A 25441-nucleotide genomic window follows, 5' to 3' on the forward strand; every position below is an offset into this window, starting at 1 on the left:
CAAAGAAGTGACACCCACCCTGATTGTGTTGTAATGATTGGCAGTATAAACAAATGTCTGTGTTGCACTCAGCAGCAGGCCCCTGATGGAACCTACAGGGTGGCCTGTCCATAGAGGTCCCAGGCCCCAGGAGCTGAGGCTCTGAGTGGGCCTGCTGCACCCGTTTTTGCCACACAACATGGGCCCCAGCACAGCAAGGCCAGTCCTCCATCCCACCAGAGTCTAGAATGAGGGGCACAGGGAGCAAGGCGGGGTGCAGCTCGGGAGGAGAGCAGCAGAAGCCCGGGCCCTGACCATAGTGGATGTGGATGCTGCGGTCATCCTGCAGATCCATATTCTGATGGAAGCGAACAGAGGGTCCTTCAAGCACACATCCTCCCACTCTCCCGAGAGGAGCAGGAGGGTGTCCGTGTCCCTGGTGGCAGCAGTGGGGCTGGAGTTGTAAGGAGATTGGGGACATAAGCACAGGAGGTCCTGCGGCACTGCCGGCGTCGTGGTCTGGACACTCAGGCCCTGGGCAAGGCCGATCAGTGGAGTTTGCTTTGGGGCAGTGGCAGGGGCTGTGCTTAGGAGGGGACACGGTTGAGTCTTTGTCTGGGACAGGAACAGCAGGTGCAGCTGTGGCAGCGGCGGCCACCTGCTCCTCGTCTGAACCTCTGCTCGCACCTTGGCTGTGCTCCCCCTCCTCATAGTGGTGGTGTCTGTGACGGTGGTAGTGGATGTGGCTAAATACAGTCTGTGGCTGTTCTTCAGGGCAGCCTGCTTTGTTCACCACAGAATCCAGGGACCTGGGCCGGGCCTGGGCACCAGCCTCCAGGCTGTTCCTGCGGGGCGCATGTCCGGGACCTGGTCCACAATAAACAAACGGGTCATAGTCACTGCTCAGAGAGCTACGGAAGGTGGACCAGCTGCCATAAACTCCCTGCAGGGATACATCAGTACAGTTGAGAACTGAGTCACTTGATGAGCCGTGGCACGGCCCTGAGCTGGAGTCGCTCGCTGGTCCGTCAGCTAAGTATCCGCTGCGCTCCGTACGGTAGCTGCCACCCGAGCAGCTTCCCTCGTCCTGTCGGCTGTGGGCAGGCGCCCCACGGGTCTGTGGCGTGAGCGAGACCGTGTGATGCAGTCTTGAGCTGGATGCGCTGCGCTGGCCTGGGCAGGATGAGCGGTAATTATAGCAGGACCGGCGGGGGGTGTAGTGGTGGGTGGAGGTCCTACAGTTACCGCCAATCCTGTGGGGCCTCCCGGGAACTTCCGTGGGAAGGTGGTACCCACAGGCTGAGCCCAGCGGCCTGCTGGTGAGGAAACGTACAGTCTGAGTCTCCATGGGAGAGGAGCCACTATAGTGGCCCAGATTGGGATAAGGTCCAGAGGGTCCACGAGGATAGTGGGGCCTCATAGAGAAGGGGATAGCATGCTGGGGGAAGGGATGGTTGTGGGGACTGCTGTAAAGCTGAGGATGTAAGAAGCTCTGGCTCTGCTCTGTGTTCTGCTGGAGTCTGTTCCTCTGGGACTGCCGCTCCGGCCCTGTGAACCAAAGCAGAAGGTAAAATAAAGCAATTACTGTCAAATATAGCACTTATTAAGAAGAATGTTAAATTTATGATATGCAAAAAATATAAAAAAAAAAAAATCAGGCTTTGGATTTAAGATCTGGATCACAAAATTCCACCATCAGGCCAGGCTCTTTCTGTGTAGTTTGCATGTTCTCCCTGTGTTTGTGTGTGTTCTCTCCGGGTACGCTGGCTTCCTCCCACAGTCCAAAGACATGCAGTTAGTGGGGTTAGGTTAAGTGGTAACTCTAAATTGCCTATAGGTGTGAATGTGAGTGCAAATGGTTGTCTGTCTCTATGTGTTAGACTGGTGAACTGTCCGGGGTGTACCCTGCCTCTCGCCTTAAGAGAGCTGGGATAGGCTCCAGACCCCCGTGACCCTGACAAGAATAAGCGGAAGAGAATGGATGGATGGATGCTTTAGATTGGTCAGTTAAACTTTGTTTGCCTTGTAAAGTCAAAGGAAACCATCAGTTTCTGCAGCAGCTTCACCAAAAAACAACTAGAAATGTGCTCGTCCTCACCCATGATGTTGTGCATGCAGAGCGGGCAGGTGCGGTGCTGCAGCAGCCATGGGTCAACACAGTCTTTATGGAACTCATGAGCACAGGAGATGATCCTCAGAAGCTGGGACGAAAAGGAGGTGGTTCTTAGAATGTCCAACTGAAAAGCGATGCTTAAATCTACAGCTGTAATGTGCACCCTCACCCTCTCCTCTTACCTGCCCGTCCTGGAACTCTTCCAGGCAGATGGCACAGACGGGGCTCGAGTTGGAGCTGCTGGCCGAACCCCAGGCTGCACGGTGGCGCTGCGAGCCCGAGCAGCCCTGAGAGCTGTAGATTTTGATCTCCAGTTGACTAATAGCCCGCATGGTCTGCTGATGGACGGAGTCCTGCACGCACAAGAGGAGGAGCGTTAGGCAAACCTTTGAATCCATTTTAGTGGGCTTTCCTACCAACACTGCTGCTGTCACTCACCAAAGTTCTGTTGGACTTGCACTTGTAGCGGAAAGCAAAGATCAGGACGATGGTGAGAATAGCCAGGACAATGGTGAGCAGGATACCAACATCATAATGTGGCTGAAAAGGGAAAAGAAGATTGCACTATACACTCGCTAGATTCATGTTAAAAAGACATAAATAGATAAAAAGTTGCCTCTTAACTAAGACAATTGAAATTTTTAGATTCACACAGCTTTGCAGAAAGCATCCGGCTTGTTCCAGCATGCTTACCCATTTTGGCTCCATCTTGATCTCAATGACAACTTTGGCTTCCTCGTTCTTGTTGACCAAATCCATCAGCTCCTTAGCATTATTATCCTCCACCAGCACAACTGGACGGGGAAGGGAGTCTACTTCTTGCAGCTGTGTGTGTGTTACAAAAATATGATAGTAAACAAAGCAGGAGGAGACAGAAACATCATACTGAATGTGAAACGTCAGCATGCTTTTTCTTTATTGGCAACTCTAGCTTTAGCAGGGTCTGAACACTCACCTCAGCAGCAGCGCTGGCATCGTTTCTGATATCAAAGATCACCGCTTGAGCTCCTTTATCCAGCGCCATGCGAGCCTGAAGGGGACAGAACAGGGAGACAGCAGTGTGTCAGTGTGAGTTCTTCAGAGGCCAGATATACAGCGGACTGTCAGTGTCTTAAACCATCACTGGGTGGCAGTCATGTCATGAGACTCAGGCCTCATAGACAAAGTGAGCTCTAGCTGACTCCAGAAGCCAAACACAGACTAAAAGTGTGTTAATGGTGAACATGAAGGCATTATTTTGTCTGACTGCCAGCTACAGTGTAGCTATAGTGCAATCTGTCTGTGCCATGATTATTAGAAATTGTATTAGAAAGTACTACAAAGCAGGTTTGGAGTACTTTGGCAGGTGTTTATATTACTGATTGTCTACAGATTGATTACCCAAAAAACAAACAAACAAACAAACCAAAAACAAAAAAGAGCTTCCTATGCCCTAGAACAAGTGTTGTCGAATCTGTGGCTTGCTGTTAACTTGCTAGTAACATATCTTTTAAAACTATAGTCCTCACCCTTAACTGATGGCAGATAGCTGCCCCTCCCTGAGCCTGGTTCTGCTGAAGGTCTCTTCCCGTTAAAAGGGAGTTTTGTCTTCCCACTGTCACCAAGTGCTTGCCAAGTACTGTTGGGGGCTTCTCTTTATTATTGTAGGATCAGCCAAGAAAATTGCAGTTGGTGAAACTGTTTTAAACCATATGTGTGCTCACGTGAGTACTATACTACCAGGGCTACTGACCAGGTTCTAAGTCCCCAGAGCTGGGTTTGCCTTATATCGCCCTGTGCATGTCAGGCCTGCTCTCTGAGCCTGCATTTCTATACTCCCTCTAAATTTTGTTTTTGTAATCTAATTGCTCCACTACAAAAGCCCAGAATTGCTTTCTGCACCATCGCCAAATAGCAGCTGTCTCATCACATGTTCTTAAGTGTTTGGCATCTGCCAATGCTTAATAAGGACAAGACATGAGTTTAAACACCTAATGACATGGGTCAGCCTTAACACTAAACAGTGATTCCCAGCTTACTGCCCCCGGCCCAGAGCAAGAAGGAGCACGCACACTGACACACAAAACATTAACAAAAGAAATTCAAGTGAAAAACATGACTCACTTGATTTATTAATTAAGTTAATGAAGAGCTTCTTAAATAGAATAACAGCCCTGATCTCTTCTCAACACTTCAAAAGAAGAGAGCGTCAGCACATGACATTTAGTATGTATAAACAAAATGTAAGACGCTTATCACACCTCCACCTATTTCCTCATAGCAGCGGGTGCACCAAAGGTGTGCAGGTAGGAGTGTGCACAATAGGAGTGTACAGAAAAAAAGCATTAATGTAGAATTATATTTGAGAAATAGGTCAAGTAGCTTGTAGCTCTGGTGCTACAATTTTTGAACAGTAATTGTAGTACATGCATCAGCCTTAAATGTAGTGTGGTCACACAGAAGGAGGGGAAAAAAGAAAGAAAGAAAAAAAAGCTGGATTCTTGACATGTGGGAATTTGCTTCACCTGGGCTTCAAACGTTCCCTACACTGCTATGAGCGTTTATATCCTCTAATCGTGGTGATAAATGCAGGGACGACTACTCTTGTGGTCCAACACACACACACACACACACACACACACACACACACACACACACACACACACACACACACACACACACACACGCACAAACAGTTCAGACGAACTGTGGCCAGTTAGGGAATATATCATAATATGCTCTACAAATGACTGCTGCTGTGGTCTTATTATATCTCAGTATTAGTAGTGGTGTTACCACAGTGTGGTCGCGAAACCACAAGCTGCTGCTGAGCTACAGATCCGGAAGCGGGCCGAGAGGGATCTCGTTACATGATTAATATGGGATATATTTAAACTTTATTGGCGCAGTGAAATGAAAACACTTGTCTGCTTCTAATGAGACAGTTGAGAGGACTAGCGATGCAAGTGTTTCAACATCTCCACGTTCGTTATGATCGGAACTGAAACAGACATGGCTGCAGTTAGGTAAACACCCATCCTTAAGAAGTGCAACTTGGCACATGTGATTACACACCATTTGGCATGTGAGCCGTAACAACTGCAGCAACGACTGCGGTTTGCAGAGTTAAACAGCAGGGACGTCACCGGGGAAAAAACTAACAAACAGCAGACCGCACAATAGTCTGCTTCCACTTCTAACGATGACGGATTGTTGGCGAAGGGTGTGAGTGAAGCTTTTGGTGCGTCTTGTTGAGAGTAATTACTTCAGATGAGATGCCGCTGAGGAGTGGCAGCAGGTAATGTGGGCCTTCCTGTCACAAACACACCCGAGGGCGAGTAGCCAGAGGTACTGTGAGGTCATGAAGGTAAGCTTTCAACCCTAGCGACCTAGAACTAAAGAGGCAAATGTAATCTGGTTACTCAGCTCGTTCTGCAGGCTCTTTATTCACAGCACATATCTCCACAGCATGAAAGCACAGGTTTATAACTTGAACGCTTATGTGATGTTTCTATATGTAAACCTTAATGAAGTGAAGCAGCGCTGTAAAGGAGAGTGGATCAAAATTTCTCCACGAGGATGTGAGAGACTGATTAAATCATACAGAAAATCATTTCAAATGACTTCAAGCTATTGCTGCTACAGGAGGCTCCATAAGCTTTACGCTAGTTTTCTACACAATGCTTCTGCATTTTTGCTGGGGGTTTTGTTAAAATAGTGGAATCCACTGGGATTAGATCTAAATAATTTTAGAAACTGGTGAGGACCAGATGATTTTTTATTATGTCTGTAGTATTGATTAGTGGTCTGTAGTGTCAGTGATTTAACAGTCTAATTTAAAGAGTAAAGCTTCAGATTACACTGTGCCGCTTGAAACACAAGCATTCCAAATGCACAGCATAATTGTTTTTGTGCTCACATTATGTATAGAATAAAAAATGTACTTTAAATTCCTTCCAAATATTGGTATCCAGTACTTTATACCACAATCCCTTTAATAAGGGATTAAACAATATATGTGGCAGCTCCCCACAAAACTGAACTGGAGAAGCTGATAAGAAAAAGAAAGCGTTTGTAATTAGGCACCAATACCTTGGTCTACCATTCATACATGTCGATATTGGCCTTGCTGACATCAGCAAATAAGGTGACATTTACAGATGCCAGATTGATCTGTTTCATCACATCAGTTTGTCCTAAAAAATAATTTTTTTAACACTTCTATTAATATTAGGCCAGACTTTCCCAAAAATGTATCCCTACTCCTAATAAACTGTAGTGTGGTTTTCCGACACTGGCTGAAAACACAATATACATAGCTGCAAATAAATACGTATCTAAATGATGCTTTAATGCTGCAATCATACAACATGAGGTGGGCTTCAAGCTGCAGAAGAGAGGAGCTGACAGGAAAAAGTGACTCACACAAACAAACCAATCGAAAATCTGCGCACGTCCCGCTTTACTACAAGCGGCACGTATCTAACCGCCATATTAACTGCAGCTCATTGTGCGTAAACATCAGCTGGAGCCAGTCATCTTCTCTCTCCAGCAGTGGGTGGCCTGCTGTTTTTGTTTACATCCCAGACGAAGTGCACTGTCTGCAAGCCAGGCCTGGCATCGCAGCGTGTTTTCAACAGAGCAGAAACAAACTATGCTCTTCTGATGTCCTCAGCTCCGCGCTGAGGATTTTTCTGTCGCCTGACGCGATCTCTTTGCTTGTAAACGTCTCAGTGTTTGTGCTGGGTGTAATGTGAGGTCCATCCAGCAGCCAAACTCCATTCATCTGCAGCCATGTGTCAACGTAATGGAGAGAAAATGAAGAGGGGAATGTTGAGACACACAGATTCAGTCTCGTCTGTAAAGGAACATCTGCTGTATTAGTCGAATGTCTTTGATTAAATTCAGAGTTTTGAACTCTATAACATTAGACTTTTGATTCAGAGTTTTTTAAAAAGTTATCCAGGCTTTATAAACCTGCTGATGTTGAATTTTATTCGCCGTTTAAACCCAACTTTATGACTTGTCCATAGGTCTAACATCCCAGCATGGCTTTCCACAGCGTCCAGCACATGAGTAAATTACACCCCGCAATAAGGAGTGAAAGTGAAAGGGCTAAAAGAAGAAAGAAAAAAAAAACCCCAAGATAAACCAGGAAGGAGGCGAGCTGTGGTGCTGCTGCATTAAAGTGTCTAATGACAGAGTACAGCGCTCCGGGCCTACAGGTCTGAGGCCGACTTTCTGCTCTGTCATTTCTCCTGAGCGGCCCGGCACGCTGGAACCATTACTGAGGCACCAGGACACGCCGCACGGCTAAATGAGGAGCAGACGGAGGCGGGGGCTGGTGATGATAGAAGGGGCGAAGCAGCATGAAAAACAGGTGCAGTCTGCGGTGGGATTATTATAGGTGCAGTGTTCAAATCGACATCTGATTTGGGATAGTCTTCAAAACCTTCAATAGGCCTAAAGAGTTTTGTTATTTTATGTCACATGGATGGTGTGACAATGGATGTTCCTACCAAGCATGGCATAATGTGCAAAATAATGAGGCCATTTGTTTTGTGTGTTCCTGGCTCTGTGTGATGTCATTGAGAGCTGACTCATTGCAGGTACAGAGCTCCTTGCTGTTCACGATTGTTTATGAGGAGCAGCCAATCAGAAGGGAGGTTTGGAGAGAGTTTGGTTCAGGCAGAGTGAACTGAATAAATAGTGATCATTCTGAATGATGAGTCCTGCAAAGCTAGAAGCCAAGAATAAAAATATGGAGCTGGAAAAGACCACAACAGTAAAGTGTAAAATACCTGTAAAGTACCTGAGGAGAATTCTAAATTGTAAAAAATAGGCTGTATTTTTCCCTCCTGTGCTAATAACAAAGCTCTGCAGGCAGCCACATGGCAGGCAGGCAGATGATTCTTTAACTTATTTAGCAGCTGAAATACTTTCCCCATGTTTGGACCCATTTAAATCTACATTGGCTACATTGACTTGGCTCAGTCGATAAAAGAGAGGCCTGTTCTGAATAACAGCACTTTAGAAAAGCACGCTTTACCTGTGACCGAATTACGAGCACAAAATGAAATATCGGATAAACTTTCATTTCGGATATAAGCACTGAGTTCAGTTTACATAGTGCACGTTAAAAAGACGACACAGACTACGTGACTGTGGGCATGTGGACGATCTCAGTATCTGTGTTTTCATCATTTTAACCTGATAAAAATCCAACTGGGGTTGGTACTTCAATCAAACTGTGTGGCAAAAACATCTATGAATGAAGATTCTAGCAAAAAATAAGAACAATGTGGGCGCTCGCTCCGCTTGTTTCAAGTCCATTTATCCAAACTCCCAGCGTCCACACCGCATTCTTAAGTGACTGCATTGCTGTGACTTCTTTTGTGTAAACTACATCAAATTGAACCAGAACTACACAGCCTTTGCTATAAACACTGTTTAGCTATAACTCTGGAGCTGTGTATTTAAGTCTAATTGTGTGTGAATAACATGTCTGTGTGTGAGTGAGCTGATTGCTGGGTGCTCGCTACTGACTGAACCAGCAGTGGAGTCAGTCAGAGGAGGGAAGGGTGTGGCTCTGCTGGGTATCCATTACTCACACGGGCACTTTGATGTGGGGTGGGGGGGCTACTGTATGGCGGAAAGGGGGGGGGGCATGCATGTCAGGGCAGGTGAGTGGATTCTGTGTTCTCAAGAAAAGTATTAAGCCTGAGGGGGTGGGCCTGAATTACACACACTCCTCCTCCTACCTCTCATTCATCGTGCCACACACACACACAGACATTAAATCCAGAACCAGGGCTTGGTCACCTTTCTCATGCGGAGGAGAGAGGCTGGAAAAAGTTATGAACCTGATCCGCCTGTTTTGAGGTGGGAGAGGTCATTTTGAGAGCTCTCAGCATTGAGGGTCGGGCTGGGCCTCCCTCCCTTGTTAGCAGTCGCCCGAGCTGCAACTACTCCACACATTTGAAATGCAAAGCACAAGGTGACAGAGGAGGACAAGTGTCATCTGATACGCTATCGCTTGTTAAACACATCGTGGAGACATCAAAGGAAATAAGCAGCCCACAGCCTGTGGTGGGGGCGGGTGCAAGCGAGAGTAATGCAGCGATGATGGAGCCGCGAGGCCTGACTCCACTATGTGCCCTCACTGATCGCTCCTTAAAGTCAACAAGTCTAGTTGGGGGTTAACAGTGTGCTAGAGTATCAAGAAGTAGAAAAGCCAGCCAGTGTAAGCTGTGCTGCTCCAGAAGAATAGTTCTAGGCTGATACTCACATATCCATACTCTAAATATAGAAGCAGAGCCAGGAGAGAGCAAGCATGTAAGATGAAAGCAGGGAGAAAGCAACAAGCATTTGTAATTAACACAGTCACATCAGTTATTCAGTTCCAGTGTTAAATGAAAAATATTTACCATGACAGAAACTTTGTTGTATAAGTTGCTAACTACCTCCTGGTTCAACCATCAGATTTGAAGAAGAGAAACGAACATTTCTGATCTTCTAATTTGATCTGACTGAAGCAAGCGTAATCCCAGCACCTGACTAACCACTGGCAGGATCCCCAGCTTTTCAGGGTAAAACACACACTCTTCTCCACAGTCTATACAGTTCATAATGTATATACATATACACATTTGAAATATGCAGTAAAAAAAAGAAAGAAGTAATAAAAAACAAATCACACGTAACCTACATGGATTTCTACACTACCACTAGGGGACAGCAAAGATGAAATTTTGCTAAATTACATGATAAGGGTGATTGCAAGGCTGCAGCTCATTCTATTAGATATTTTCCGTTCTTATTGGATTTATTATGATCCAGCATCACAGCAAAAAAAACAACCCAACTTTTTCTTATTGATTTGATGGGCAGCAATTAGAGACTTTTCCCCATTTGTGCTCCCATATTTCTTTTAAGGATCACTTATTTTTCAAAATCTTGGTTTCACTGTGTAACAGCTGCCAAACTGCACATGCAGTAAATCTGCAAGCATGCAAAATATGCACATCAAGTTTTCTGCACACGCTGCTTTGCAACACTTTGTAAAATAAACTAATGAAGTTGGACAGCACTGAACACTGGTTTGATTTTGATGCATAACATCAGCTGATGAACAGGAAAGATTAAAAATTCTTAAATCATCAGCTGAGTAACATTTTTTTACACGCTTATATCCATACAAAACTGCATTCATAAATGTGGCCTCTGATTCATTTTAAAACATATGTCTGATCTTTGGTAATAGGCTGTGCTACTATATTTGACAGATCACTATAATTAACTAAGGCAGCGCAAGCATATGAAAAATTAATTACAGCTGTAACTATCATGATATACTAATACTATAATTAAGTAAACCAGATCGGTTAGCTGACGGAGGTGGAGAGATGTAAAGAGGAAGAGCGGACTCTTCTGATCTAGACCGGGGAACGCACAAACATACCAAACCCCACCTCTGATGCTTTCCTCTCGCTCTTCTCCAAACATCTAGGGGGGCCTTTTGTAAACCTCAACTGCGAAACCTGCCACATGAGAAGCCTTCTGATGCCACAGAAGAGCCGCTATCTCCTTACTGTTTGCATTGCACTTAATCAGAGATTCATCTAGCTGTAATCCCCCTTTCAGTGGAAAAAAGACACTCTTTTTGCAGGCTCAATAGCGGTATGTTTATAAATTCCTTCCTATAGTACTGATGAGTGCAGAGGAGGTTGAAAAAAAGTCCTAGGTCTTTTTTTTTTTTTTAAACTTTGGTGACTAGCTCTTACTGATGGCGGCAACACAGAGACTCGGGGGAAGCCAATTAGAGGGCCTTTCCCGGCCTTTTAAGAGGCAGATAATGTTCTTGTTTTCATAAAGCATCCTGTTATTTAATCAGGCCTGTAAGTGAGAGCCTGACACCCCTCCTACAGTGCAGAGCAGCCTCCCTCCCATCATTCCTGCCCTGAGCCCTCCATCTCATTCATCAGCTCTTGTAAGCCTCCAGGAATTCATTCTTGGAACAGACTGTGCAGTAAGCCGTGTCTTTCTGCAGAGCTAACACACACACACACACACACACACACACACACACACACACACACACACACACACACACACACACACACACACACACACACACACACAAGCAGCACAGTGACAACTGAACACACACACTGCTTGTAAATGACGTTAACATAGGTACAAATAAAAGCTGAAAAAAAGCACATTTTTTATTTTACTATGACAATACATAAATACCATATGACATTCTGTAGTGGTCAACTACTGCAAATCAATGCAAATCACATTTTAGTTATGATCCTCAGTGTTTGTTCACAAAAATGAGCTGTGTCTCCATTTCATTCTGATCAGCTACTCTGTTCACCTAGCCTCTGGAGGAAGAGAGGTAAAAAAAAGAAGAAGAAAAAAAAAAGACCTACTGAAAAGCAGATGTCGCTTTTTATTGTGTTACATGTGAATCCTCCTTTGCTCTCCACATGGACTACTTGCCTACATGTAACCAAAGGGACACCAGAAAGCTTGTCTCCTGCCTACAGATTCTATGTGTTGATATCCAGATGTGTGACTGCAGTACAAAGACAAACATGGAAATCGTTTTGTTTTCAGGGATGACTTAAACCCAAACAAACAAAGTCAATTCCTCTAACATGTCATCAGCAATATGTGCTAAAAACTATTAAAAAAACCCCATCAAAAACACTCAATGTCAATATTATATTGTTGTGTTTATCATTCCTATAATACATAACATATGATGCATGCATATATTCAGCCGACCCTCATTTCTTTATGTTTTGCTTCTAAGCAGCCCAACCTTTTACAGTGCTCCTTTTTGTTTGTTTGTTAAGCCACTTAAAACTGACCTATGAATCATTCAAATATAAAAAGGCTCCTAACTCAAGGGATGAACCAGTGTTATATATACACATAAAAGATGACTTAACAGTGAACCAATTTTAAATGGTATCTTTTGCCAATTTATTACCAGCAGTCTGTTGGAAAAACTTATTGTTTGTTCACACTTCTTTAGTTGAATTCAGGAAAAATGCCAAAGAACACAGTTTGACAGACATAAAATTGTATTTTTGCACCAACAAGGTGATTCCAAAGGAGCTATTAGCCAAAAACCTGGATCTCAGCTGGTGTGCAGTGAGTCCTCATTATTTTTGCAAAAACTGGATAAGCAGAAGACAAAAGAAGAAGTGGCAGCCTATAAAATTATCTACAGCAAATGAGCAGTATCTGAAAGTCATATCCTGAAAAAACAGGAAAGAAATCCAGCAAAGACCCGACAGAGGACCTAGGAGATGCATCTGGACTGTCAGTTGATCCTTCTACTGTTCAATGAAGCCTCATTCGAAATCTTCTCATTGGCAGGGTGACTGTCAATAAGCCATTTATAAGGGAAACATTGAGAAAAGACTGAGGAATGCCAAATGCCACAAAAACTGGACAGAAAATCAGTGGCAACAGGTCTGATGGAGTGATGAATCCAAGTTGGTTGAAATTATGAATATGTACAGAATAGGCCAGGAGAAAAGTACAACAGTGAGTTTCTACAGGTATTTGTAGGGGCCTCCCCCTACATCTGTCATAATTTGTGCTGCATTTCGGCCAGTGTTGTGAAATGCAGGTGAGATCTTGTCAAAATGAAAGCAGAAATGCAGGTTTTGATCCATCATGCAATACCATCTGTAAAGTGCCTGAAAGCTTCATTATTCAGTATAATAATCATCCCAAACACATTGCTAATACAGTTAAAGCAAGCCTAGCTAGAAAAATGGAATGGAACACAATGGAACACCACTAGTCATGGATTGGCCTCCCCAGAGCCCTGGCCTCAACATTACTGAAACATTGTGGGATCATCTAAAAGCAGCCAACATCTAAAGAAGAGGTTTGAACTTACTTCATGAAGCCTGGGGACCCATTTCCGAAGACTACTACAAGAAAGCTTGCCATTTCTTTAAATTATCCAAGCAGAGTTAAAGATTGGGTTTTTTTTTGTGTGTGTGTGTGTGTGTGGGGGGGGGGGGGGGGGGGTGCACAGATGGGAGATCACCACAGGTCAGTTGGATTCTGAGGGCCACAAAGGTCATGTTGGTTATCATCCCCCTGCAGGACTGCACGCAGAGGGCCCAAGTTAACGTCACACAAGCCAGAAAATTAAGGCTGCGAAGAAAAGGGACTTTTCCAGCAAGCAAAAAAAACTGGCACTTAAATACCCACCAAACAAGTTATAGCTTCTCTTCAAAATAAGTCACGAGAACTGTGATAAAACTATATTTAAACATTTTTTTAAGCTGGTCCTCCATGAAAAAACACTAAACGCTTACTGTATCAATAACAGCATGAACTTTTCATGTTTACTCACACCACAAACAAATGCATTTTGGTAAGGTTAGACAGCTCACATATAAAATGCCTGCGTGGCTCAACTAGTACACTAGACAACTAGACACTCACTTTAAACCTGTGGGTTGAAAAAAAAAATTTCCTAAATTTCTAGTCATCACTAGAGCAATGACACCTCGTTTGAGCCTACCCAACCTGAGTCAGAGTTGAACTGGTTCACACTGCAGCAGAGAAAGAACTTGCTCTATCTCTCTGCCTGAAGTGTCAGACTCACAAGACCTGTTTGCCACTGTGGTCTAAACTCTGGGAGATGCTCAGCGCTCGCCTGCCTGGGGAAGTAGTTATTGGTAACACAAACCTGTCTACTTTCCACTTCACTTTCAGAAGCAGGCTGCCCTTGCCCAAGCCTGCAGTGGGCCAGAAAAAAAAATAAGGGGAACGAAAAAGAAAAGACAAGGATGAAGAGAGAAAAAGGTATGGAAGACAGAAAGAAAGAGAGAGAGAGAGAGTGAGAGAGAGAGAGAGTGAGCAGGGTGAAGGGACATGGAGACATTTCTTTTTTATGGGAATGTTTCACTTAATCTCATAAAGGCAGCGTAAAAACCTCCATCTGTTTGCTAAGCAGTTCAAAAGAGACTCCACATGCCTCCACTTGCTGCTATATAAAAACAACATTCTAATGCAGATCTTAAAGAGGGCCAGCGGCTCAGCCTGCACAATGAGAGCTGGGATGTGCCAGACACGCCGATGGAGGTTGGGATGGTGGAAAGAGAATTAGGTAGGTAAACAGGAGGGAATGTGAGCAGCACAGAGGGACCGCAAAAGAGAAAAAAAAAGATTTGAAAGAGCAAAATCAAAAGCAGCTAATTTTTCTGCCAGCAGTCCTGCTTCTGACGCGGCAGACGTGACCTTGAAGCAGGCGTAGTCAGGGTCAGCGAGGGTCGCCCTCTGGGCCTCACCTGCCACTCCCCTCAATCAACCCATTCACCTCCTCTGCTCCCTTCTCTTCTCCCTCTTCATGTTTCACCCTGAGACTTACCATTCGCCTTTGTCATTAATAGAGGAATGTCCTGGCAAGAATGACATCTTGTGGTTTATTGGGGCTCCTGAGCAGGGATTCAAGGACAGCACCTTTATATTTGGGGTCTTTGAAGATTAAAGTGGGCTTTCCCCTTCGCAATTAAACCTTCTGCAGCAGACACAAGAATCATCAATCTCCAAATAAATATAAACCAAAATATACGATAATAAACGACTTCTTTGATCCATTCAAACAAGACGGACCAAAATGCAGCGTCTCTGTAGTCAGGATTTCCTGCACATTGGTGCCTCTGCACACCTCCAGGCTTCCTCTCCCCATAGCGGGGGCAAGACCAGGCGCGAACGCATCTGCAAAGCTATTTTGACGAGCCACCCTTCTAAAAAACTCCAGGGTTCAAAACTGCTGGAAGATCAAAGGACTAATACTGCAGTAATAATAAGTTACTGCTCTATGAACACCTCATTCATCAGGGAGAGGCAGTGATATAGTACAGTTGTAACTGCAGGGCCATTAAGCACTCATCATCCTATTTGCCATCCTCATGTGGAAAAACATCTTCAGCTCTGCGGGCTGTGAGGACGCAGGATGAACTCTTGCCTGCAATGCCAAAAATCTCAACTGATAAGGAAGTCCACACCATCTCCCACCTTCCCTTCTTAGTAGCCAAGTGAAGGTGTCTCCCAAGTGGTTGGCATTTTAATAACAGAAATTTGGCACAGTGCGGCATCATCTGGGCTCTGTCATTCTGTGCAAGCATGACACGGCGTCCTATTTTGAGCACAGCATTTTTGTCACATCATGCGTGCCAGCGACAGCCCGATGAAACCCTGACCCTCACACGCTCCCACTGAAGTGACAAGTGAGAGCTGTGCTGCCCTAATATGAACGCTTTGAGACGCAAACGCTTTTCATTCCTTAAAATCGGGAGACATGTGAAAGGTAGGCGAATTTTGCCCTCAGGCAGCACATAAACAGCCTAGCATGCATAGATGCTAATATGGGGGAAATGTATGATGCACGTGCAAGTTAAAATGCACATGTTCTTTTCCCTGCCTTATCTTACAGGGAATATATTAGATGGCTTTATTAGTAAACAAGTGTGTTCAGAAGCTGAGATGCATTGCTTAATGCGTAAATTGGGCCGATTTTAAGGTTCATTTGTATGTAAAAAATTGGTTTGATGGAAACATGCTTTTCAGCTGATTTCACAGAGCGAAGTGAGTTGGGTTTTTTTTTTTTGGTTTTTTTAAAAAGCAAATGCAATTAGCTCAGTAAGCTTGAAATAACACACTAAATAAATTTTGATCAGTAGCATAAGGATCCACCAAGTACCAGTAGCAGGTGCATGCAGGAAGTTTTGTTGGCATAGTTTGGCCCATTGAACACACAGTTAAGTAATGGAGCAGCAGCTGTTGAGAGCAGTTAAGGTGCTTTGAAGCAGGTGTAATTTACAAAAACATGTGCATGTTCTTCACATCGATAGGTCCATTGTAATTAAACCCAGAAATCAAAGACAATCCAGTTATTTGTGATTTCTGCTAAAATTTGCTAGGGGGGTTCTTCAAGCAGAAATAAAGCCAGTGTGAAAGTGGCACAAACTGCAGTTGCTAAAAAGAGTGAGTCACTCCTCACAGAGTCCCCTTTTAAGGCCATCGTTGGAGAACTTAAAAGCATGTTTACAGGCTGATCCAATAAATGATTTTAGCCTCTCTTGGTTAATTTTCCTTTTCACAACAACTGTTTGATAAATACATGATTTTAGACGAAGGGGACTGGGGGCGTGCCCCTTAGATTGACAGGCGAGACACAGAGAGCTCTAGGCAATCAATCTGGAAGGCCTCACCTCCGATAATGAGAGTCACTAAACTGGATCTCTTGGATGTTTGTTCTTTTGTTAGCATCATTAACTATAGCCTTTGCAAAAAAAGATTTGTGAAATTGTACTGTTTATTCACTCTGCATGATGGCTCACTTTCATCTCAACTTTTACAGTCTTCTTTCAGGTTGCTGTGACATGTTCAGGGTCATTACTGCTTTTTCCAGGGTTGTTACCAGGTTACTTTTTTAATGCATGCACCAAGTATTTGGAGTTAAAGACTTGCTTATGTGAGTAATACTTAGTGAAGTTTGTCCCCATTTCCCTCTGTGTAACATGTAAAAGAGCAACCAAGTCTGCATTTCCACTTTTCATAGAAATATAAGTCGGGAATATTAGGCAGACCCTGCTAAGAGGGACATATTTTACAATCCTCACACATCCACAAATATTTGAGAATCCACCTGCTCCTATTTTAGAGCGGTGTATCTCTATGGACATCTCACTGTTTGGGTACGAAAGTTTTGCGGTGCCATTAACGACAAACTCCAACTGGACCACAAAGGTTGTGTTAGCACCACATGCCTACAGTAACCAAGCCGGGCCAGGACACAGCCCCTCTATCATTTCAATGAGGGGAGCGAAAATGGGAAGGGCAGGAAAGTGAGAAAGTGGGACAACAAGCTGCTAATCGGTGGCCACTCAAAGCACATCGCAGCTAAAAGCAAACAGAACATCTTCCAGATCTTATGTGCATGTTGGGAGGGAGGGTCGGTGTTTAGCTTAGCAACGCTGGCATCGTCTTAGAAAGCTGACAAGATGTGAGAGAACCAGCGGGGAGAGAGCAGCAGGCAACAGGCAGGCAGGCGAATTACTCGCACCTCTGTGGCAGAGGCGATGACAACGGTGAACTGAGCTGAGCAGCAACAATGCTGACATCTGTGAGAATGTCTAACCTCAGACTTTTCTTGTTGTCAAGCTAAAATCTCCAGGTACCTGCAGACAGTAATATGCATGAAATTCTTCCCGCTTGCTTCCCAATGCGGCACCAATTTAAACAACTACTCAGCTTTCACCTATCTGCAGACTTCCTTGATTAATTAAGAAGTCAAAAGTGTTTCACTAAGAATCCAGCCCATTTTCATACCGTTCCCAGGTAAGATTAGAGGAACTAATCCGTGCCATGCCCTGATGTCCTTTTTTTGTCCCACCTGCTCACTTGAACAATCTGTGTGTGTTTTCAGCCTCTCGCAGGCGACCAAATCACCATTTCAAAATCCACACGTGACTGTGAAATGCAAAGCACACCACCTGTTTTTGAAGTGGTGAGAAAGAAAAAAGGAATGCACTTTCCCATTAAGTAGGGAAACCTGAAGTATTCTTCTCATTGTTACGCAGCCCACAAAGCCCCCCCCCCCCGCCACCACCCCCAACACACACACAAACACACACACAATTAAGGCTTGTTCCAGAGCTTTCTAATCTGTCACCCTGATGGACAGAAACTTGCATTTAAAGTGCACCACTAAACAGTATAGATACTGCTACTCCCCTGTCCACATATCCCACCTTGTGTGTGGAATACTAACCAGACGGCAACCTCAGGTGGAAATTTCTTTCACGTAACAGGGCAGTGAGGAAGCACCAGCACTGACGGCACAGTATAACAGAACAGTATAAATACAACATTTAAATGTTAGGCTAATGAGTCCAGCCATGGACTTATTGTCCATGTTCCCTTATCAAAGTATTTTCCTGTCCTTGGAACAGCTGCAGATCTGCCCTCTCAGAATTTGTTTTCGGCTTCCTCCCTTGTCCTATCGTACAGTTGCTGACCATTTACTCAGAGAGCGTGCCTGAGTATGGCTCTGCAAAAAGGAAGGGTGCACAGACCAAAATGACAGTGCTTTATACTGGAAAAAAACATAGTGTTGTCCTCTAAAATGTCATGCTTAACCACTTCAAAGGTGCAAAATAACGCAATCTATCATGCAGACAAACTCAAAGATCATCCTTTTCCTTTTTTAAAGCATAAAGTACAAGTGACATGTCTGCCTTTTTTTGACAGAGCAGTCACCGTCAAGTCACAGAATCAGAAGCTATGCACGTTCAACCTGTAGCTGTAGTATTGTTTATCCTGCTGTGCTAAACTACAAACAGAAGAGTGCAATTTTCTGCAGAAAAATTACAGGTTAAATGATGCAGAGTTTTCATTTTCAAGTGTTAATGGTGCTCACTTGTATCCCAAAAAACTAGCTAGTGCACATGACTAACCAGTTGGCATCTAAATGCAACATAAATCGTTGTCTGGCAGTGTGCGCTTCACCCAAACTGCACCATGTGTGACTAAACAAAGCGCCAGTAAGTCCCAAAAACTACAAATCTTCAAATGGCCTCTATGCATACTTTCTACCTTTATATCAACCCTATAGGTAGAAAATTTGAAGCACAGACATTCCAAGAAGTTTATGCTCAGATTTTGATTAGTGAAATTCAACCAATTAAGTCACAGTATCTCCATCTTTTATATACAGTCTATAGGTTCAACTTACTGTCAAAAGGACAACACCAGTTGCAAACTAGCAGCTTCATCTGCAGCCAACTAACAACACTGTTTTCTTCAGCAACTTTGCAACATTATTGGTATCAACAATATCATAACATTTTTTTTAAATTTACTTTCCCAAATAGCTTATTTACTTTGATATTATGGCAATAAACCCCCAAAACTTTGAAAATGTTTTATTATGGAAAAACTGTGTACATCCTGTCCATTTTAGCCAATTCTTGATTGTTAACACAACCAATAACTGGAATGTGTCTACGTCACATGGTCTGACATAGTTCATTTCATACAGACACGCACAGTTAGTACGCAGGTGCAAACAAAACCTTTCTTCCTGTGATGAAACAGCACCATACTAAGAAAGCCAACTGCAGCTGATGTTAACACAGTTTGGAGGAGGGGGGGCAGTGGAGTCATGATTCTGCTTGTGTAGGTGGATTAAAGGAACGGCCTGACAAAGGTGCCCATTGTTTGGCCTTATTAAAAGCCCTGCGAGTGTTTAACATATGCATTATCATGAAAGGAACGAGAGACAGAGGACTGTGGCTCAGGCAAATAGCAACGCAGTCAGAACACCATCTGTCTCAAAGACAAAATAAATGAAATCCTTGGAGACGGGCTAATCAAAGTACAAATTACATCATGACCACAGGATTGAGTGCACTGACCTAAAAGACGGCAGCGGACTCAAAACTAAATACTTCCTACTGATTTATCTGCACAGTGATGTGGTGAACAAAGACATGGCCTAACTTTAGCAACGGGGAAAAGGGAGGAGAAAACGGAGGCATCTGGGTCACAAAGACGGGAACGTAGTGACTTTTTAAAAATCCCATCATTTCAAAAAATAAAGAATCGGATAGAGTGCAGTGTGGGTTTGTGCATGTGGTGTACCTGAAAAGGCGAACAGTTAAAACTGGAGAAATATTTGAGATGTTTAACAGTGCAAGACTGCACAGTAACAAGGCCACCCTTTCACTGTGCTGCCTGATAAAAGGGAGTCTTGTTGGAAATAAGCCCAAAGCTAATTCTATATTACTTTTGAAGCAGTCACATTAAAGATGAAATGATCAAAGCCCTGTAAACCTATCTCACAATGAGCTGATGGAATATTACCCTAAGGATAACAGGAAAAAACAGGCCCGTGTCTTTTACATTGACAACTGAAAAACTGATTTTGAACTGTCCCCGTGTGGTTTCCAGACTTTTTATGTTGTGATTTAGAGTTTATCTCAAACTGGAAGCAGTAAAAATGTGACGCTGTCTGTGTTTTTGTGTGCTTCAAAGAATAAAAGACAAAAATTTAAGCTGCATGCAACAGGTTTAAGAGGTGCACAGTCCTTGCCGGTCGGCTTGTAATGTATGGCCAAGGTTGCAAAAGTTGGTATCCAGCTTTGAGTAGCTGAAGAAGGAAACAGAAAAGTCATAGTTTATCCCTTTGAAGGCAACCGAGCAACTGTCTGGCACAGACAGGCAAATAATGAATTTTCATGGGAGAGAAATCAAAGCAAATCCAGAAGTCTGCTAACGATGACGCATTTCATACCAGCCAAAATGTCCATTGTGTACCTGCTGCTTTTTGCATTTACTCTCAAAAGCTGAAATATCCTCTTTTTTCCAGATGTTCCTCTGTGTTACTCCTCTTCGACTTGTCTCAGATGAACTGGAGATGTTGGACTCGGCTGCCAAAGTAAAAGCAGATAAAGGCAGCTGCCACTGCACTTCCAGCCAACGTCTTTGCTCAAAAAACATATACGCCCGAAGTCAGCGTTGACCCCTACAGAGAATAACACACAAGGAGACAGAAACCACAACTCATTCCTCCATTAGTGGGTTTCCCTTGTTTTCAAAATGCTTCCTTTTACTGAGACTACACTTCCTGGTCTGAAAGTTTAGGACACAAGAGTAGTGTTTATGGCATTATGCTGTCACCAATTCTTTATGAATTCCCTCAATAGCAACAGAACTGAAGTTCTAATGCTGGCAACTGAGTCCCATAAGCAAACCAAACTTCAGTGGTCATTACGACCCAAATGTAACTTTTTTAATATTCTATTTTTTAATTTTTTTAATATTCTATCCCATTTTTCTGTGAACAGAACACAGAAAAATAGCTTAATATAACAAGCACTTACTAGTAAGTCTGTAAGCACCGAAAACATGGAGAAAATTTATTTATTCTCATATTTTATTTACCTTTCCCGATCAGCAAACTGCAGAAAGTGACAAAAATTTCAGTTTCTCTGATGTCAATTTAGGCTGTGAGAAGTGTGAAAAGTGAGTCAACTCCATATACCCCTTGTTAAACATGTTAATAGCTTTAGCGCAGACTAAACACGTGCAGAGCCTGCTAGCAAAAAATCTTTTGGACTCTGTGGCTAATCTACCTCTTATTAAATATAACAAATCAAAAGGCTGTATTTTATTGTTGGTGATAGGTGAGAAAGCACTGCTCCAGGTGTCCTGGTGACTTAGTATAGATAGCAGGAGGAGCAGAAGCCTGGATGAAAATAAGGAGACAGCAGCCCATGATCCACTGCAATCTCGGTCCCACAGTCTGTGCACATCTGTTCCATAATCCATCTGTTCTTGGTTACTTTAGTTGGTTAAGTCGAACCAATGTAAGCCTCCCTAAAATCCCACAAACCCCTTTATTCATGAGCGATTCTTGCCAACTCTCTATCTACTCTGACAGCTTCAGTGACTCTACAGAAACCCGAAGGTTGCAGGTATCCGCTGCCTTCTCGCACCAGTAGTTTTGCACACTATCAAGCCACAATTATACACGGTGCTTCCACTTAAAATTCGGTGCAACAAGCACCAGGGTGTTTCATAATAACCGCAGAAACCTTTTTTGGTTTTGTGCACTTCAAGCATGTCGTTTTTGATTTATTATTCCGCCGGCTCTACTGCAAGTCATGGGGCGTGCTCTATGCTGACACACTGGAAGCAGTTCACACAGTCTCATAAAAAAAGAAAAGAAAAGAAAAATCCTAGATCAATTAAAACTTCTCTCCCTCAGGACCATCCATTCCTACAACTCCTTCCCTCCTTCCAAACAGGAGGTAACCAGGACGACAGCTGCACACATCAGCTTCTCCTTAAAAAGTCTTTAATTGTCGCCTGGAGGTAGACATGTTGCTGCGATCACCAACATGATGCGACAGAGAAGGTTCAGGGTTCATTTTTATAGTCGCTGTTCCCCACAGGCAAAAGAGTGTTATTTTTAAAGTTTTTATTTATTTGTGGTGGATAACTTCCAGGATCAGGTTTGTGTCACAATCTGAAGATAACAAGTACATATTTAATTACTCAGACTCTCAGCAATGTTTTGGAGTTTTTTTTGTATATAAAAAGAGTTCAAGTTAGAGAATCATTTTAGCACTGCATTTAGTTCCCGTTCATGTGTGAATACAGTATGCACACTGCCGGACTTAAATGAATTATTGTGAGGACAAATAAAAATGGCATTTTCAGTGTATTCAAAAAGGTGAATGCTCATGTCGGTACACCTGAGCTGGAGTAGTTCCCACATGTTTCCTCTGAGAAAAGCTCACTATAGAATTCCCAAACTGGCAGTGAGTCATCACAGGGACGGTATTGTACTTAAAGGGGATAAAAGCCTAGCACACCCAATTTTAATGTATGTATGCATGGTAATGTATTCCTCCTGATCCCACCTGTTACCAAGAAAAATCAGAGGTGCACCATAGTAAAACTGGATATATCACAATACAGGTGAAAAGAACTACACAGTCGCTAGCTTCACCTCCACTGACTGTCCTCTCTGTTTTTATAGGGTTGGTGTCATTGGAGCATTTTAACTGAACTATCTGGGAAATTTTATGACCCGCTATGAGGTTTAAAACTGTCCGAACTGTCCGTCTGTGCTTCGGTTTTACTGAGTGAAATTCTACTATTTGGTGGTGGTGGCTACGTCCATCTTTTAGCAACAGTATATGGGTACAACATTTACCCCAATTTATATATATTAGCAGGTCAACATTTGCTTATTAGCACAACATGCTAATAAGCAATAATAATAAGCACAGTCCATTCACAACGTGTTTGAGACCCTTGAGACCAGTTGTCTTCCTAACATTAACATATTTAATGTATTGTTAATGCTGCCCTCTGGCATATTTCAGTTAGACCAAAGTAGTAGAGAGACTGACAGACAAGCACAATGATCCACAGAACGATGTTGCTATCATATATTTTTCGAGCACCAGTCACAAACAGTATTATCAAACTGATGCCAGGCGATTCACTACATTAGACAAACACAGTCAGTGTCACCTGACTCTTGACCCATCTGACTGGCATTGTGTTTGTGCCAGATAAAATTTGCAAAAACATGCTTGAATTCATGTGGCCTAGTAATACGCATCCACACACACACACACACGCACACACACACACACACATACACACACACACACATACACATAAAAGCCCCAGTTAAAGAAAACAGGATTACTGAACAATCAGGCCAAGAAGCCTTTTCATCTGAGAGGAGCAGAATCAATAAGCAAGGCTTTCTATGAGAGTCAACAAGTCCAGACATGGGCCAAACTCAATCACTGTAAGAGCTGTTTTCACAAAACCACTTCGTGTTCATCGTGTTTCACAGAGGTGAAGTTTGAGTGGGAGAATGTCCGCACTTTCAAAAAGCACAGATTATAGCATTTATTCAGAGTAAATTAAGCTTGGTGTGGAGTTTAGTCTGGTACTCCTGGCACCACCGCAGTGCCTTTTCTCTGAATCACGTGTTGCCCTGTGACTTAAGCCTGAGAGCCTTTCCATGGCTTCAGTGTAAAGTGAAACAAGCAGACAGCAAACAGATTGCTTCTACCATAGCACAACATGCAGGAAGAGAGAGCTTGTGGCCTCTGCTTGTTTCGCATTTTGCAATGATGCAAAACCACTGGAGCGGTGAACAGTTCTGATTCAGGCATTTGCAAATAGCTGCAACAGATTGATGGGACATAACTGTACAAAGAGAAAGCTTTCCCCCTTTTTTTTATAACTTCTATTAAACATGTTTAAGTTCACTTTGTAAAGTTCATCCATCCATTTTTTTCCACTTTTCCAATTCGGGGTTGCGGCGCAGGCTGGAGCCATTCCCAGCTGCCATAGGGCAAGAGGTGGGGTTCACCTTGAACAGGTGTGTTGCAGGGATAACGAACTTACTAATGAACTTACTGATTCAGAACAGCTCAATTTATCATTAATACACTGTCTCTGCCAACACTGAAAATCCTTTTCAGCTATTAAAAATGCAGCATGTGGGATTTAGTGGTATCTTGTGGTGAGGTTGCATACTGCAACCAACTTAATACCTCTCACCTCATCCTGTCCTTGCAAAATGAGAACCTACAGTAGTACCCTCACACAAATTCAAAAACAACCCTCTCAAGAAGGTATTTGGTTTGTCCAATCTGGGCTACTGTAGAAACAATACTGGTGTGGCATGGCAGACTCGTTGGAAGAATACCCTCTGAAACAGAGTTGCAGAGTTTATTTTTATTTTACAGAAACATTTTTTAACCAATACATGGCAGAAGGTGAAGTCAGGCTGAAAAACTCCTACAAGAAGCTGTTAAAATATTTCAGCTTATAAGGGTTGAGAATAAAACCCTCATCTCTATGTTCAATTAAAATGTAAAAAAAAAAAATCATAGTAATTAATAATTCGAAAAACGCTACTACTCATGGGACTCACCTGCCTGCTGTCACTCCTGGACTCCTGGAATCATCTGGAACCTTTCATGCATCCCACCATTCAGATAGATGCTCACTCGGCTACTACCCCCCCCCCCCCCCCCCCGAATCCTCTGATTTACCACGTGCAAGTAAGCCTAAACTGATTAAATTCCACAGCCCTGGATCTAACCACCCTCTCCTATATTTCAGTGCCTCCACGTCAGAGAACCTTGCTGCGTTTCTCTCGTCGCCCTTTGTACATATTCCCGTAAAACATCAGCATTTTTTGTTCATTTAGTCTGTCAGTCACACACTTCTATGACATAATGGAAATGAGCATACAAGGTTTCCCAATATCAGTTTTTGTTTCGCACTGAGTAACAATCAACGGAAAACGACCCTGATTTTTACAGCATTGTACTTTTAACATAGACTTTAAATCACTGAGGTAGAGGCACACATGTTCTTCTTCACGTCATACAAGTTCATGAATGTATTTGAGAGATGGTCAGCAATGCTGGAAGTATCACAGCACAAACTTTCCAAGCTGTTTCGATGCACTGAATGAGGCAGCGCGAACTGCTGCAAATCAACAAGGAAATCTCCCTGCAAGGTTGGATATAAGAATCCCTGAAAACCAAAATAAAAACAAGGGTTAACAATGAAATGCTATCCCTCGGGGTTTCGAGCGTCACTTTGTTTGCTTTACGCTCTATTCTGAGTGTGCGTGGTGCAATCCGAACCCTCTGCGGCCGTCAGAGTATCTATAGATCGGCGAGGCGGGTTTACACTCAGACTTAGCTGTAAACAAGGCCCATCCAGAGACCATGGCTGACCCAGCACCGCACATCCCCAAATATCTGATTC

General features: G+C 43.4%; 1 protein-coding gene across 1 annotated transcript in view; it reads right to left on the reverse strand.

Annotated features, from left to right (window-relative positions):
* Window positions 1-25441, reverse strand: part of LOC134636665 (E3 ubiquitin-protein ligase RNF43) — a 99865-nt gene that overhangs the window by 2788 nt on the left and 71636 nt on the right. Inside the window, exons 3-8 of the mRNA XM_063486755.1 lie at window positions 3048-3122; window positions 2786-2917; window positions 2531-2632; window positions 2275-2445; window positions 2078-2180; window positions 19-1527 (exon numbers count right to left, since the gene is read on the reverse strand). Coding sequence (XP_063342825.1) covers window positions 19-1527; window positions 2078-2180; window positions 2275-2445; window positions 2531-2632; window positions 2786-2917; window positions 3048-3122 — 2092 coding nt within the window. The remainder of the gene's footprint in view (window positions 1-18; window positions 1528-2077; window positions 2181-2274; window positions 2446-2530; window positions 2633-2785; window positions 2918-3047; window positions 3123-25441) is intronic.

The sequence above is a fragment of the Pelmatolapia mariae genome, linkage group LG10_11, assembly GCF_036321145.2.
Source record: "Pelmatolapia mariae isolate MD_Pm_ZW linkage group LG10_11, Pm_UMD_F_2, whole genome shotgun sequence".
Taxonomy (NCBI): domain Eukaryota; kingdom Metazoa; phylum Chordata; class Actinopteri; order Cichliformes; family Cichlidae; genus Pelmatolapia; species Pelmatolapia mariae.